We start from the raw sequence: 16,655 nt of genomic DNA on the forward strand, positions 1-16,655 counted from the left end.
CTTGACTGGCACAATGGTGTCCCACACAATACAGTGCTATTTTGAATACAATATAAAGTGCATAGGGTAAAGTGCATTATAATTACACTTAAAGCAATATTGGAATAAATAATGTTCCATAAAATATTAAATTTTGTAATTATGATAAGAACTATATTAAAACCTAAATCAAAAGACTTCATTATTATAAAAATAGAATCTAAAAATATGCCAGTAAGCTTTTAGATTTTGTAAGATTGGTCTTAAATTTCAATGCAAGTGGACATAAAAAAATGTTGAAAAGTCTTAAATTTAACTTGCCTTAAGCTGAAGGAACCTGTGAAAGGGACTATTTCAGCAGTTGGGAGGGGTCATAACTAACTAGAAATATTATTCTGCAGATAAAATGATGAATGAAAATTCCTAACAGGCAGCAAACTTGCGCTCGTTTGTCGGTCTCGTCTTCTCGTATCATTTCCTGTGAAGTGATCACACTATGTGCAGTTTTCTGGTCCCGGTTCTTGGTTGTGACATTCTTACACTTCCAGTCAACATGCAGTATTGCTCAGGACAGGGTTAATTCCTGATGTGACTTAAATTGATATAGATTAATAAATTGCATCTTGTGTGGTCGACCCACAACACATGGTGCATTTGGCAGTCAGCCTGGCTCGTTAAGGACAAATAAATTAAGTGATGCAAGCTGGTAATGTATGCTGACTTAATCCACACTCCCTCTGTCCAATCTCCTCCCAGGTGAGCAGGGCATGGAGAGTCCTTGCAGAGGACGGCGTTCTGTGGTTCAGGATGTGCATGAGGGAGGGTTACCATCAGGACGCCAGCGTGTCTGACTCCCCCTGCTGGAAGAGCACGCTGCGAGACTGCAGGAACTCGGCCAAAACTGTGCGCTCCAACTGGAAGGTGGGCTCGAGCTGTTCCGCTGCGGTGAATCAGAATCACCCAAATTTAACTCCTGCACTGGAGTTTGGCTGGTGAAACTGGTGCACAATTTACCTTTCATCACCAAACGTCAGTGGAGAATATACATTAGACCATGTGTCTCATCTCTAGTTTTTGTTGTCATTTATATTGTGAATATAATACAATGAACAAAATTCAAAATGGGACTTTAATTAGCAAAATGGCAGGCAAGGAAAAAAAAGAATTGCCAAAGATGTCATTTTTAACCTTTGAAACCTGGAACAACGTCCCTTTTTTTTGGTGCTGCTTTCAGATACCTTTCACAAGTAATTAAACCTTTGAATCCTGGGCAAATTAGTGCAATTTAATTAAAAAAACATGAGAAAAGCGGCAATGAGCAACTTGTTAAGAAATTTAAATTTAGAAAATTATTTTTTTTAAAACTCGGGGAAAAAGGTCTAGGGAAGAAAAATCTATCATTATTACATATTTTAAATTATGTTTAAATATTTTAAGCACCACATCTTATTTGCCTTATTTTTCTACTTTCTTGTTATTTTTTTTCTTTTCTTGTCTTTTTCTTTAAAAAAAAAAAATCAGGTAATTTTTGTACTTTTTACTTTTTTGGTTGCTATTTTTTGGGTCATTTTTTGGTCGTTGCCTAAGCCTTGTTCCCATGATTTTGAAATAAATCGCACTTATTTGCTATTGTATTGTATTTATATTATGGATTGAACAGTTTTTTCAGCCAGGTAATATTTTCTGTCTAGAATCGCGTGGGATCCATCAGCCAGCTGCAGTTCGAGCTCGGGAAAGTTCTGTGTGACGTCAGCTCCTGTGACAACTTCGTCCTGGCAGGGTGAGTTTCAAGGACTCTAACATGCTCCTGACATTTGATGTCCATTAAAGTCAGCTGTATTTCTGGCTGCTCACATACTCATCTGCCTTGTTTTCTCTGTCACTCTTTGTCTTATCCTATAAATGTCAGTATAAATCCTAGTCTTCTGATTTATGAATGGATGTTTAATTAAAAATATGTCACATTTAGACACCAGGTGTTCTGATGTTGCAACTCAGCTCCTACAATAAGTTTAAAATACATTACATAACCAAAATTGTTACATTCAGACTGTTAAGTCTGAAAAATGTGCCATTGGAAGCCATTCAAACTGCAATGTTTTGATCCAACAGCCATCAAAGCATAAAAACATGAACTGTATAATTTCTGCGTGTCTTTCTCGGCTTTTGCCTCGGATTTTTTACTATTTTCTCATCTGATGACAAATTTTATTTTTTACCATATTTGGCATATCGAGATAATACATGCTTTTTTCACTAGGTGCACTGTCACAATCAGTGTTGCTACAAATCATTGAAATATCCCAGGCTATGATTCTATATTTTTTTTCTACTTTGTATGTATTATATAGAAAATAATTATTTTTTTGTGTTTTTTGTAATCTAAAAACATAGCTGCATCATGGCAAAAAGGCATTTAAAGGGTTAAAATTATGAAAATGATTGAAAATTAACAAGATCTTTATTGACATCAGAAGTTAGCTGAAAAATATAGAACGTCAAGTAAGGAAGAGATTTGTGAAAATGGTTGGAGCAACACTTTTACTTGGCTGCAAACCCCATTTTTTATCAATATATTAACTGATTTTAGATTTCTGTTAGGAAGACATAAACAGTTATTAAAGGAATACTTCACCCCCCCAAGAAAAGACCATTTGTACATCTGTTACTCACCCTGTGTTATGTTGAATTTGTGAAGAAAACGTTTTTTCTGCACATGCTTCCATGGTGAACGAAGACTCCAAAAATGGAGAAAATTCTTGATGAATTGAAGTCATGAGGGTCTTCATTTAATAACAGCAAAACTATACTAAAACATTTCTTTACAAACTCTTACACAACAGGTGCAGTATAAGCCAAGTCCTATTTATCAAGTCAGCACATCGAAAACAGATTGCCCTTTTTTCGACAGGGAACTGAACTAAGTGGAACTTATTTACGCTCTTGTCAAAGCCAGAATCCACTGACAAAAACAGTAATTTTACCTCGCTCAACACAGGAGCTGCTGGTCATCCAGTTAGTATATTAGGGTTATTTTTATGAATTTGGTCTTTAAAGGGTTAGTTCAGATTCACCAAAGTCACAAAATAAGACATATATAAACTACAAATGAAGTCAGCTTTCATGTTAAACAAGGTAAAATGACTGTTTTTTTCTCTGGATTCTGGCTTTGAAGAGTGCTTAGTTAAATTTTATTTTAATTGCAGATCCTCATCAGAAAGGGCTGTCCTTTGGAAGCACTGACCATACGTCTGGATAATTGAGACTTCAATTATACTACACGAGTTGTGTCAGAGTTTGTAAAGAGGTGTTTTGATATAATTTCGCTCTCCTTAAATGCGGCCCCCTTTCACTTCAATTCATCAACAGTTTTCTCAGTTTTGGATTCTTTGTTCACCAAAGGCATGCGAGAAAAAAAAACGTTTCACAAATTCAACGTAACTCTTGGTGAGTAATGGATATACAAATGGCAATATTTGGGGTTACATATTCTTTTAAGAATATAAGCAAGGATGGAGAGTTGTACCTCCTGCATTAACAAAAGTAAACTTTGTGGTATTGATCAGATTGAGTTAATACTGAGTTTTCAGTTTATTAATGCATATTGCCACATTTTTGCTTGTTATACTCCTACTAATGGGACTGCTAATGGCAGTAGTTGCTGAGGTGAGAGTTTAAGCCAAACCTGCCCTGAAGTAACTGGGCCGAGACTGTGATAGATTGCGAGGGCCCAGAGGAGCCGGATAGACTGCCCACAAAGACATGTGCAGTGTCTCCAGGGGGTGATGTGATTAGATTCCCTTCGGTCCTGCTGTGTCTCATCGGAGAAGAAGACATGTTTTTATCTTTTCAGGTTAGCAGATGTAGGACGCGTGCTGCTAAAACAGTCTAGACATGAAATAAGAACTCGGCATCATGTGAAAATACTCTGACATCCTTCTTTTTGAGTCATTGTTATTAACAAATTCACAACATCAATATTTTTCCCATTATTGTTACTTAAAGGGCAATTTATCAAAGTGAAAGAACTTAAACAAATCAATAGCAGTTAAGAATAATCAAAAATGATTCAATTGCACTGACAAAATCTTGTTAGAAACCAGTGGAATGAAATTTGGCACTTAAAAGGCAAAGCAAGAGACATTGTCTCATTAACCCGGCGACTCATGTGGTCACACACTGACACAAAGGCCAAATCTGTCGAGGCTTAAGATGGCGGAAATCTGCACACAAAGTTTTCTGTACATAAAAGTTTTGTCGAATGACTTGGATGAGATTCAGCATCATCATCCTGTCGGTAGTCGGCGTTGAGGTGATGTACCAATTAAGTGAAAGTGTGTATTTTCTTTTGTTTGCTTCCTGCCAAACCCTGCGACGACAGTCACAAACACACATGCGGGCGCACACATGTACACCCTCTGCCACGCTTGCTGTCACTGTATCACACACTCTGGCTGCGAGGCGGATGACTTGCTCAGACATGATGGTATCTGTGGAGGTGGTAACGCTGGCAGTTTGTTGTCTCCCACAGTGAGAACTCATTGACTTGGGCGAAGAGCGGAGGGAAGGAGGGGGGTCCAGAGCAGAACAGAAGTCTATAAAGTCTGAGGGGGCGACTTTGTTAGTACTTTAGGATGGGGAGCGCAAGGGGGAAGTAATCTAGTATCAGGTGCAGTTGTAGAAAAACAACAGAGGATCAAATTTCAGTCTGTTGAGGAAATGCTGCTGGATATAATTTTACTTAAAAGCTACAGTTGGTGTGTTTAATTAAAATAACTTTTTGTCATATTTGCTGAAACTGTCACTATATCCTGACTAGAGATGAAAACAATTAATCAACGATCAATTGATCAGTCATTAAGAATTTAATCAAACATGTGAAAATGAATTGTTCAATCGATAGGCTATGCAGTGCTGTCAAAGTATAAAGCATATATTGTTGTGAGCTTTGATTGAGGAAAAAACACAGTTGGCATTGTTTAAAATAAGCAAAGTTTTTTTTAGATAATCAATTGATTAATCAGTTGTTAATTTAACCAGTTTTTGTTTCAGGAAAATGCAATTTGCAACCCTAATCCTGACAGTAGCACATGAGACATATAATCTGGAAAAAGTACGATATCTCTGCCTCCTCCTCCTGCTCCTGATGACATTTGCAAAAGTCAACTGGGCCTGAACAAAAACAGCCGATCAGAGGCAGCGCTGAACAAATATGAATCAACACTCTGTTACTGCATTGCCTATTTTTCACCTCAAATATTTTCATAAACATATTTTAGTGTACTCTTAAGCTGTAAAATGCAAAAATTTGTGACCCGGCCGGAGGGCAGTGCTTGGTTATGTCTCAACTGTTTCCTACATGGCAACCGGATCACAAATAGTCTCATTTTACAGCTAAACATTACACTGAAATACTTTTCTGAAAACATTCGAAGCCAGAAACAGGCAATGCAGTGACAGAATCATGAATCAGATTTGATTAGTGCTGCCTAGTTTGACCTCAGTTCATAAGCAGATGCTATTAGAAGCACTATGAGAAAACAGAAACAAGATTTTTTATTTTTTGTATTAGTTTTGAACACGTAAAATGAACAAAACAAAAAAAAAAGATAAATGTTATGATATTTTCAAAGACTATCTAGCTCCTGCACTACTATCAGAATATTGTGACAGTTTTAGCAAATATGTCAGTTACTTTTTTAAAAAAAATTAAGGTTAACAACTACAGCTTTAGGTGTACTATTTTAAGATCATGAGCTCAAATTATGAGGCAAAAATGCAGACTTGCAAATGCAAAGTCCTTTGACCTCTGCGTTACATACTGTGAGCCACTTGTTAGTTTAGATTTGTTGTTGCCTCGAGGCACAAAAAGCCGTCTTTGTGGCACAGTGAGGTAGACAGTACTGTTCACACAAATGGAAATAGAGCAACAACTTTAAAAAAAGCTTCTTGAAGAGGAAAAAATAAAAGGCGTGTGGGAGAACCACAGTTTCTTTTTGTTTATTTTGTTTATACTTTTATTTCAACACGTAGTCTCATTGAGTTCAGAAAAAGAGAAAGCCGTCCACAAAAATAACAAAAGTATAGTTCAAACACAGACACACATTATACATATTTACACTAAATAAAATCAATTATACGTGTGATTCCATGTACATAAGCACAACGTCTTAAAATGTTAAAATGGAATAAGGAAACATTCTGGAGCTGACTTCATTTGTATGCAGAAAGGTTTTCATCTTTATTTTGAAAAGGTTTTTTGTCTTTGAAGTATGGGGCTGCAACTACAACCATATTTTTTATTGTTGATGAATCTGCTCATTATTTTCCATTCATAAAATAATTGTTCTGTTTATAAAATGTCAGAAAATAACAAACAGTGCCCATCACAGTGTGCCAGAGCTCAAGACGACTTTTTCAAACATCTATTTTTGCCTAAATAACAGTACGAAACAAACGTATTCACCTCACAATGATAGATGACAGAGAAAATCATCACTCTGGTGAAACTAGAACAAGACAATGCTTGTTCTTTACCTATAAATTAGGGCTGCAGCTAACAAATACTTTTATTTTTTAATGTGTTACATATTTTGTCGATCAATCAATTAGTTGTTTGGTCTACAAAATGTCAGAAAATGGTGAAAAATATTATTCAGTGTTTCTGAAGGCCTAGATAATGTCCTCCAATGTCTTTGTTTGTCCACAACCCAAAGATTTTCAGTTTACTGTCACAGAAGAGTAAATAAACCAGAAAGAATTATTTGGGGATTACTTTAATAGTTGATAATTAATCAATTTATTCGTTACAATTCTACTTGAAATGTGACAAAAGTAATTTCAATCGTTATCATTAATTGTGAAATCAACTACTGTATTAATTAATAGTTTTATCAACTACCAGCAAGATTCTTTGGCTGTCCCAACAGTGCAATTTTTTGATTAAATCCGTTTGTCTATATACAGAAAATTAGTTTGGAAGTCAATCATTTAAAGGATTTATCATACGAAAGTTGCTGGTTGCAGCTTCCATGAGATAATTTGCTGCTGCATTTATTTTTAATTGTAAATTACATATCTACCTTTGAATTTTGAACTGTTCCTCTGACCAAAAAAAACCCAAACTTTTTTCAGACTTCACCTTGGACCCAAGGCAATTGTGAAGGGCCTTTTTAAGTGTTCTCCAACATTTAAAAAATGTCATCATTGAATAATTAATGCAGGACTGGTTTAGTCCTGCACCACTTATTTGTTACTGCCAAGGTATCACAGTTAAACAGCTAATATGACAATATGCACGTGTGAAGATGCAACATGTTGCAACATAAAAAAAAATCATCTTCAAAGTTTCTTGTAAAGGAATGAATAAAGACATACAGTCAGACTTCTATAACTGCATAACAGTTTTCAGAGTACATTTGGTGGGTAATTTTCACTTCCTGCTGCAGATCTTCCCTAAAAGCGACCAGTAATAAGGACTGAAACCAACATCGTTCTGCCCAAACAACACCCTGTAATCCTGAAAAGATCATGTAACAAAGATTTTAGAAAACAAAATACTGTAATAAGTCAGAGTGAGTAAAGGAGGAAAGTGTGAGAGGGGAAATGATTCAGTGGTGAGAGGGTGACGTCAGGTATTCTTGACAAGGCAAACGTGTCAGCGTGTGATGGAGAAATGGGCAATAATTCTGCTGTTACATTCGTCAGCCTTTTCGTACAAAGCTAAATATCTGAATAATGTATGTTTAGTGTGATTTGATGTGTGTGTTTGTATCTCAGGTACACGTCTGGTGATGTGAGGCTGTGGGATACGCTGCACTGGGACTCCACGGCCTCTTACCTGAAGATTAACAGCCTGTCCGCTAACTCTGAGCCAAGGCCTTATGTTAGTCATGTCCAGGTCAACAGCACCGTGGCTGCTGCTGCTTATGAAGATGGTGAGTGTGTGTTTATGCAGTGGGATCCTGTTCTTCCTGTTGACAGTAAGACACCAAGAAATATATTTATCATATCTTTTGAGTTTTTTTTTTAAATGACGAATCTGAAAAAGTAGGTGTTCTCAGTGCAGTTTCTCACTATCTCGGGTGCAGGCTGTGTGGATGTGTGGAGCACAGAGACCGGTGGAGAAACCATCCACCACTACCAGATCCCCGGGAGGATCCAGGCTCTGGCCCTGAGCCCCGACAGCCCCGTCCTGTGCTCTGCCAGTAGGCCTAACATTCGGCTGGACTGTGCCGACGATCGCGGCTACTGGAGGACACTCTGCCAGACTCAGCTACCCAAAACTGTACGCTAGACAGCTCGATTCCTCATATGAAATGTATGAAATTCTCCATAATGATGTGTTATTGAGTTAATTAATGGGCTGTGCCGCACATGTTTCTCTCTTGTGACTCTCATCTAAAAATGTCCCTTTATGATGGAAGCATCTGACACCCCTGACTGATTCCACATTTTGTGGCATTTCACTTTCTGGCATGAAATTGCACTGCAAGAAGAGTGCTGAAATGATGAGTCGATTCATCAGTATTTGATCAGTTTTTATGGCAGATTTGTTGATTTTCATTTATCAAGGAAAATGCATGGTCCTCTGTTTCTCAAATAGTAGGATGTTCTGCTTTTGTCAGATTTGTGTGCCACACTGAGCATATTCAATGCTTTAGGCGAGCTATTATTATTAGTAGTAGAAGTAGTATTTTATATTTATTGTATTTATTACCAACAGGAGCAAGAAAATACTTTATGTACAAATTTGAAGATTTCATTGTCCTGTTTTTGTACCGAGTGGCTTTTGCCTTTTTTTATTTTATTTTCCTACTTTAATACTCTTCACACACTCCACTATTTCCCTGATGTCTTTTTGAATGTCCAATGAAAAAACAAAATAAAAATTTGGAGGGGGTGTTGGATCCCCTCGATGGTACCCTTGGCGGCTGTCTATGATTGCCTATAGGAATATCCAGCACTGGATTTATATGATTGCAAACTGAAATTAAATTTGTGTTTTAGGCCGATGTTTGCATAAAACAAAAATGTAAAGACGTCACCTTGGGATGTTAAAAAATATGTTTTGGGTGTGCAATTTTTTAAATACATGTTGATAAATGATCCAATTCATCAATTTATGAAAATAACATTTGGTTGCAACCATAAATTGTACAGTATATGGCTTCATGAGAAACAGAAAATGTTTTTAGAAAATCTTAGAAAAAGTAAAATAATCCTTAAGTTTTGGACGTAATTTATTTGGAATTCAGGTTAATTGACAAATGCATAGAAGCACTGTACATATTTCTACTTTTTGAATAAAGTAAAGTGTGTCTCTGTCTTGTCTGTTTTGCAGGTGGAGAGCCTGGTTTTGGTGCCAGGCAGGGGCCCACAGAGCCCGCTGGCGGCCCTGACAGCAGAAGAGGCCGTGTACATTTTGGACCCCCAAGAGGAGGAACCTCGTATGCTCCACGCAGTCTACGGTCATCCTGTTACCTGCCTGGATGCCTCGGACTCTGATGTTGCATTTGGAGTGAAGCGCACAGGCTGGGCCATGCACGATGGAGGAAACAAGGTGGGTTTGATGTCGCTGCAGTTTCTGGTAATTCTTAACAGATTTAAATGTGCTGTGAGTGTCTTATTGACACCAATCAGATTTAATACTTTGACATTAATACATAGTAGTGCAACATTTTAACCAGATTTTCATGACTAATTTTCGGCAGAACTGAGACTTGTTGATAATGTTGCATACTTACATACAAGAAGGAAGTTTCAAACTGATTACGTGTCATGATGCATTTCACACCTTTAACCACTTACATATTCGATTTGATCTGCCCTCAATGTAACCCAGAGACACTTAATATGCAGAAAACAAGCAAATATCATCATTAATTAAAAAAGCTTATCTTAAAAGATGAGTCGTATGTCTAGAGTAATTACCCCATCTGCTCCCCATGTTGCTTCTTTTGCAACTTAATGTTGAAAACCTTTAATTTGAACTGTTTGCAAATCTAGTAAAACAAATTGTACCATAATATCCGTATCCACCACCTTGTTTTGAGAGCTTTCAACAAGACATTTCAAACTTGGAGGGCATAACCATGTTGGAACTCTGGCATCACAAATTCACCAAAATGTGAAGCCTGTCCAGATGCTAGATGATGAATTAATGCCTTGGAGAGCAGGACTAGTTTAGGAGACCGGCAAAGTGAGCTCAATTAGAACAAAAAAAAATCCCATTAATGTTAATTTAACTTTGTATGTTGCCTCTAATTCACATATTGTGATGATGATTATCTAGTCCATTGTGAGCAGCACTTCTTATGAAATAACAGTCTGGTATTTGTGTGTTAATGGAATAGATGGAGCTGTATCAAGGCCCCTTCTCAGGAAGACAAATAAACCTAAACAAAGCTTTGAATGTGGACAAAGTAGATGGAAGAGCCTCTGAACTCTGCAGCTGGATTTTAAATGTATCGTAAAAAAAAAAAAAAAGCTCCCTAGACCTTAGTATCAAAATGAAATGTTTCCACTGGAGTTAACAAGGTCACTTGTGTGCTCAACAGGTGCATAATGAAAAAATGGAAAACTGAACAAGATAAATAATTTGGCTTGCTCAAATGGAATGATGGTGAAGATGTGTTCTCTTAGGAATATAATTCTTGGAGAGGAATGCAGTGAGGGCAGAGGTTTTGGCATCAGGTCATAATCAGAGTCTATTAAATCTTTCTTGAGCTCGCTTAAAGGGACAGTTCACCCCCAAATCAGAAATACATATTTCTTCTCAGCCGTAGTGTTATTTATAAATCTACATTGTTTTGGTGTAAGTTGCCAAGTGTTGGCGTTATCGACCGTAGAGCTGTCGGCCCTCTCTCAAATACAGTGAAATTAGGCTAGTATATATTGGAACTCGGCTTATGGTGTTTAAAGTCCCAAAAATCGATTTGTAAAAGTCAAAAGCAATGTCTCCTTCCAGAGATCATGATCAAATTACTAAACATAATTCACAGAACTTGCTGTGAGCAGTTTTATGTAGGAACTATTTTCTTACTGAAATACATATGCCAGCCGTATCACTGCGCAAAAGGAAGCACGCATCTACTCATGCACGAGAGGCTCATGACGGGGCGAGATGTAAACATTATGCCGTCTGCCTTAGCCGAGCTGCAACATTAGTGAGTTCAGTGGTGCTTGGTTAGCTAGCAGTAGATGCACGCTTTCTACTGTGCAGTGATACAGTTGGTTGGTGTAGAAAATAAAATAGTTCCTACATCAAACTGCTCACAACAAGACGTGGATTATCTTCAGTGACCGGGTCACATTTTCTGAAAGGAAACATTGCTGCTGAGTTTACTAGATGAATTTTTTGGGGGGCACGGTGAGCTCCACAAGCCAAATGTCATCTAGTTCCATTATATTAAAGAGAAGGCAGACATCTCCATGGCTGATATCTCAAACAGTAAAACAATCTAGATTTATGAATAGCACTACAGCTAAGAGGAAGAATATGTATTTTTATTAGAGTTTTCTGTTCCTCAGCAGCAGTTTGAGGAGTTTGACTTTTTTTGGGTAATTTATCTGTTGATCAGGTCAGAGCTGATCACCATTAAGTTTGCCTTTCACGTCGCCTGGTGTTCTGGGGTCAACTGTCCCTTTAAATAAGTCAAACTCTTTGGGAGTTTTCTTTTCTTTTTCCTGGCTTTTTAAATACGAAGCACACTTTTTACAGTTACATTAAGTCTGGTCCATGTTTTTTAACTAATTTAAATTTCAGCTGCATCGCAAACAAAGACAGTCCTCTAAATACATCTCACTTGAGTAAATGTGAACCAAGTCCCTTGACAGTGTGATCACTACTACTCTGTGTCCCCTTAGACCCCCTGGGTCCCCTTAGAAATAAATGTCACCCACCTGTAGGGGATTTGTTTATAGTAGAAATAGCGAGCTTAAATAGCCACGAGCCCTCTCTGGGCCATGCTCCTAATTACTACGGCCTTTAAGGGTACTTTGATAAACTTTTGTTCCCTGTGCTGCGTCTGTTTGCTTCTAATAATATTGTGTTTCTAAGGACCTCATGCACCTAATTAACTCTTGAGCTTTTACATAGAAAGTACAAAGAGTCACGAGACAAATGAATCTGTTGGGATCGGGAGGGAGCTATGCAGCACTCATTATGCTGTAAGACTTACATAAAGATATCTGTCTTCAATTTTAATGGATAAAACAAAGGGAAAGCTGCTGCATTCAAAGATTCATTTTTTTTATTCAAAAAGCAGATGTTAGCTGCCGAAGCGACTGGCCAAGTGGAAGCTCTGAAACAGCGAGCGCCACCCAAACACACACACTGTGTATGTGTGTGTATGTTTGTTATTGACAGGTTTTTGGCAAAGCTTCTCCACTGACATCACCCCCTATTAGAAAAGCACAGCTGACACTCTGATTCAGTGGCAGCGCTAAAGCACCACACAGTGGACCGAGGAGAGAGTAGCAGCGAGGGATAAAACAGCCTCACCTGAAACAAAGCCACACTGGGCGATGTAGATGCAAAAATACATCTATTGTTGTTTTTGTGTGTGTCTGTGTGTGTGTGTTATTAGAAAAATTAGGTTCAGGTACAGAGTGAGAAGAGAAACAGTGTTTTTTCGTGTGAAAAGCATCCATCTCATCTGACTTTTTCTTTGGATCTACAATATTTCCTAAAACTACTTTATTGTACCTCCTGAATTGCGTTGACTATATCTAATCAGTTTTTCCTGTATTTTAGTTTGTATAAAAATTCTAGTTGCAGATATTTGACAGGTAATACATCATAGTCAGACTCACTTTATTTGTTTCCTAAAGAAACATTATTATGGAGTGATGATGCATTTAAGGATGCTGCAGCATCTAAGACTTGCAAGCTGACTGCGGAAAGTATAGACTTTGAATTATGTTGTTGAGAAATCCGACCCAGAGGACAAGCAATAAGTGAACACACCTGTTGTATAAACAATTATAAGAAATTAGTAAAACAATTTAACTCATTTGTGTTAGCAACTGAAATTTTGAATCTCTTTTGGTGGAAGTGATCTCTGGGCTTGCATAAGGACAAATCTGAAGAAAATCTCAAAATCTGTTTGAAAAATGAAATTTTCTCATCATACTATATTTAGTCTGTGGTCACACATAATGACAGTTTTTTCAAATATATTTGATTTAATCTTAGAAAAAACATTAGTACTGTGTGCCCAAAGAGTAGGTGAAATATGATAAGAAAATGGCTGTATCTTAGAAAACAAGGGGCACAATCAAGAATTTGGTATATCGAAGATAGTCTCACATATGCAGTATATCCAAAACAGAATATGCAAAAGATTTAATAAACAGACTGCGATTTTCCTCATTTTTCAAAAATTTTGACAATGACTGTTAATGAAAGTGATTTTTCATCTGATCTAAAAATATCAGAGTTTGTTAGAAACTTGGCAAGAGTGTGTCTGAACCAGGTTTCAAGACTTCAGACCAGTCAGAACAACTTTTTTGGCTTTTTTTTCTGTCAAACCACATTAAGTCTTTGTGCTCAAATGGGTAAAGAGCTGAAATGATTAGTGGAATAATTTGTTAATAAGTCTGCAAAAAACAATAACAACAACAAAAACTGTTAATTTTTGATAGTCGGTTCATTTTATTGCTTTTTCCAATCACTCTATTAAATCTTAAGCTATTAGTTGGTCAGAACAAGACATTTGAAGACATCACCTTGAATTCTGGTAAATGGGGTGGGCATTTTTTTCCACTATTTTCTGATGTTTTCTTGACAATATAATACATCAAATTATTAGAAAAAAATATTTGGAACAATCAATTATGAAACACACATTAGCTGCCACCTTAATAAAAGTAAAAGTAACAGTTTTTTATTGTTTATATATATATATATACTGTTACAACTTTCTGTTTTTTAAGTTTGTTGTCCCATTTCCAAACTTTCCTAGATTTCCTTTCCCTTTATGTTAAGAATTTTGCGGCAGTTTTTCATTATTTAAAAAATCTCTTGGGAATCATTGTTGATGTACCATTTCAAAACCAAATAAAACATTGTACATTCATTTTTGGTAATGCAAAAAAAGTCGTCTTGCCATGAGCTGATAAACACACTCAAACTCCCAATCAGACTAAAATCTAATTTTTATTCCCAGCATTAAAATTTCCAAAGTTAATGATAAAGAGCAGCAGTTTCTTTCCTACTATGTTCCAACTTTGTTGTTTACATAGTAAAACTCCCATCGAAATATTGCCAAATCATGATTATCATACCTCTCTCACTCATTAAAATGTTTCACAAATGTAATTAACCTGTCTGTCACTCTTTCTAAATTCCAAAATTCTAACAGCAAATTTCATGCTGCGAAGAAGACAAAGCACAAGTTGGCTGTGACTGCTTGCGTGCTTTATGTGGCCCTTAGTAAGAAAACATATGCTTCATTAAAATCTGTCAATATGGCAGCTGAGAAAGTCATCTCACACCTTCTTCTCTCACAGAGGAGTGAAAGATTTTCATTTACAGCATATTGACTCCGATGAACTCAACCACATTGTCTTGTTTTTGTTGATGATCACTGAGTTTGCTGCAGTTTTATTTCAAAATCTGATAGCTTAAAGTACAAAAGCTGCTTTGTGTCGACGATATAGAAGATTTTCTATCATATTTTGGCACGCTTTATCGTTAAGCTCGTGGCTTTGTCTTCTAGCTTTCCCCGTCTGTGTTGGTGTTGACAGTGGGTGTGTGTGACTGTGTGTGTGTGTGTGTGTGTGTGTTTGTGTGTGTGTGTGTGTGTGTGTGTGTGTGTGTGGTCGAAGCTAGTCTCCAGATCCTCATTACTACTCGCCACCCTCTTGCCAGTGGACAGAGGGCACCCAGGCATCCACCCAGCTCGTGGCTGGGCATTCAGCACAAGCTGGCATCTCCGCTGGCAAACTATCCATCCACTGCAGTGGATCTACCACAGAGCACAAGTGCTGTCAGAAAACCTGTCGTCCTCTCATTGCCTCGAGTTCAGAGGGCTGGTTGGATGCATGAAACGCTGAATGAATGGTATGATGTGTAGTCGTACATGGGGTGTGTAGATGAAGTGATAGAAAAAAGTTTGAGTGGAAGAAGTATTGTAAGAGATCAGAATCAAGACATCAGTTCATCAGGATAATGCTCAGGAAAACCCTGTACCAGCGGTGTAATGTTACCAGTACCTTGTTGCAGTATTTTTTGGTAGTATCTGTAGTTTAGTTTTTTGATTTGAGCTTTTAGATTTTTGCCAACTTTAACTTTTACTCCACCACATTTCCCCTAAGCAATTCAATTTAATTCAATTCAGTTGATTTAAGTTCAGTTGAGTTAATTGAATTCAGTTCAATTTGATTCAATTCACTTCAGTTCGATTCAATTTGATTCAGTTTGATTCGATTTGATTTAATTCAATTCAGTTTAATTCAATTCAATTCAATTCAATTCAATTCAATTCAGTTCAGTTCAGTTCAGTTCATTTCATTTCATTTCATTTCATTTCATTTCATTTCATTTCAGTTCAGTTCAGTTCAGTTCAATTCAATTCAATTCAATTCAATTCAATTCAATTCAATTTTGTTTATAAAGCCCAATATCGAAAATCACAATTTTCCTCAGAGGGCTTAACATCAAGCATCTTTGTTACTTACTTCAAAATAGGAGAAGAGGGAAAGGGGCAGACAGATGAATGAAGGAATAGGAGGAAGGGGATTTTTTTCTTTCAATCATTTAAGTTTGAAAACCTTGTTTTCGAGTGTAATGTAGCCCTCATTTTTAAGGTGGTGAGGTGATAAACTTCACGATTCTCCAAATTCTGACCCTTTGCTTTTTTATAAACAGAATTAACTTTTACTTTACTTTACTTGGGAATATACTATCTAGTGTGCAACTTCAGTTTAAGGGATTGGGATTGGGACCCGACCACTATGTTAGACAGCTGAGGCCTTCAGGGTAATATACTGGTCAGTTGAGAGCTTGATAAATATCACTTCACCAAAACTGCCCTCATCCAAGCGTAATAACTACATAGCTTGCACACTTGCTTATCTAATAAGATTTCTTTTTATTCATAATACAACACTTTAGTGCTTATTATAGCCCCTTGGTCACATGGATGGTGCTTTCAGAGCAGTTATTTAGGTGGATGACACTGGAAAGTCTAACTTCTTTATTTATCCATCTCACTCTTGTTTCAAAGTTTGGGCAACAGCCAACAACTTGTAATCATTTAACACCAATGAGCCAAGCAGCGCAGCTAAACTACTTTGTCATTTCGATTTAGTTTTCTGGTTCCTTTGCTACTAGTTTCTTGTTTGTTTGGGGGGAAATCAAACTCAAGTGTGCACAGGCTTCTCTACAACTGTGGGAATACACAAAGCCATGTAACTGTTGTGTATTTTGCACACGTTTGAGACTCCACTCTTCCCCTGTGGGATAAGCTGGAATGTACTCCAACATGACATCAAACCACAAACCTGCCATTATCACGCGTCTGGTCCAATGTCCTAATCTCTGTTTGTCCACATGGTTTCTAAACTAAATGTAGTTTTGAATCCATGTTTGCTTTAGATGTGGGTGTTTGTGTAGGACGGGGTGGGGATTCATGGGCCACGGAAAGCCAACAGTCTGCAGATTTCAATTG

At 37.1% G+C, this 16,655-nt stretch overlaps 1 protein-coding gene across 1 annotated transcript in view; it reads left to right on the forward strand.

The window, feature by feature from the left end:
• Positions 1–16,655, forward strand: part of fbxw8 (F-box and WD repeat domain containing 8) — a 66,849-nt gene that overhangs the window by 2,471 nt on the left and 47,723 nt on the right. Inside the window, exons 3-7 of the mRNA XM_042488599.2 lie at positions 736–900; positions 1,671–1,759; positions 7,759–7,916; positions 8,070–8,266; positions 9,323–9,541. Coding sequence (XP_042344533.2) covers positions 736–900; positions 1,671–1,759; positions 7,759–7,916; positions 8,070–8,266; positions 9,323–9,541 — 828 coding nt within the window. The remainder of the gene's footprint in view (positions 1–735; positions 901–1,670; positions 1,760–7,758; positions 7,917–8,069; positions 8,267–9,322; positions 9,542–16,655) is intronic.

This window comes from Plectropomus leopardus, chromosome 4 (assembly GCF_026936395.1).
Source record: "Plectropomus leopardus strain MGB_pleo_1.0 chromosome 4, ASM2693639v1, whole genome shotgun sequence".
NCBI classification, from domain to species: Eukaryota; Metazoa; Chordata; class Actinopteri; order Perciformes; family Serranidae; genus Plectropomus; species Plectropomus leopardus.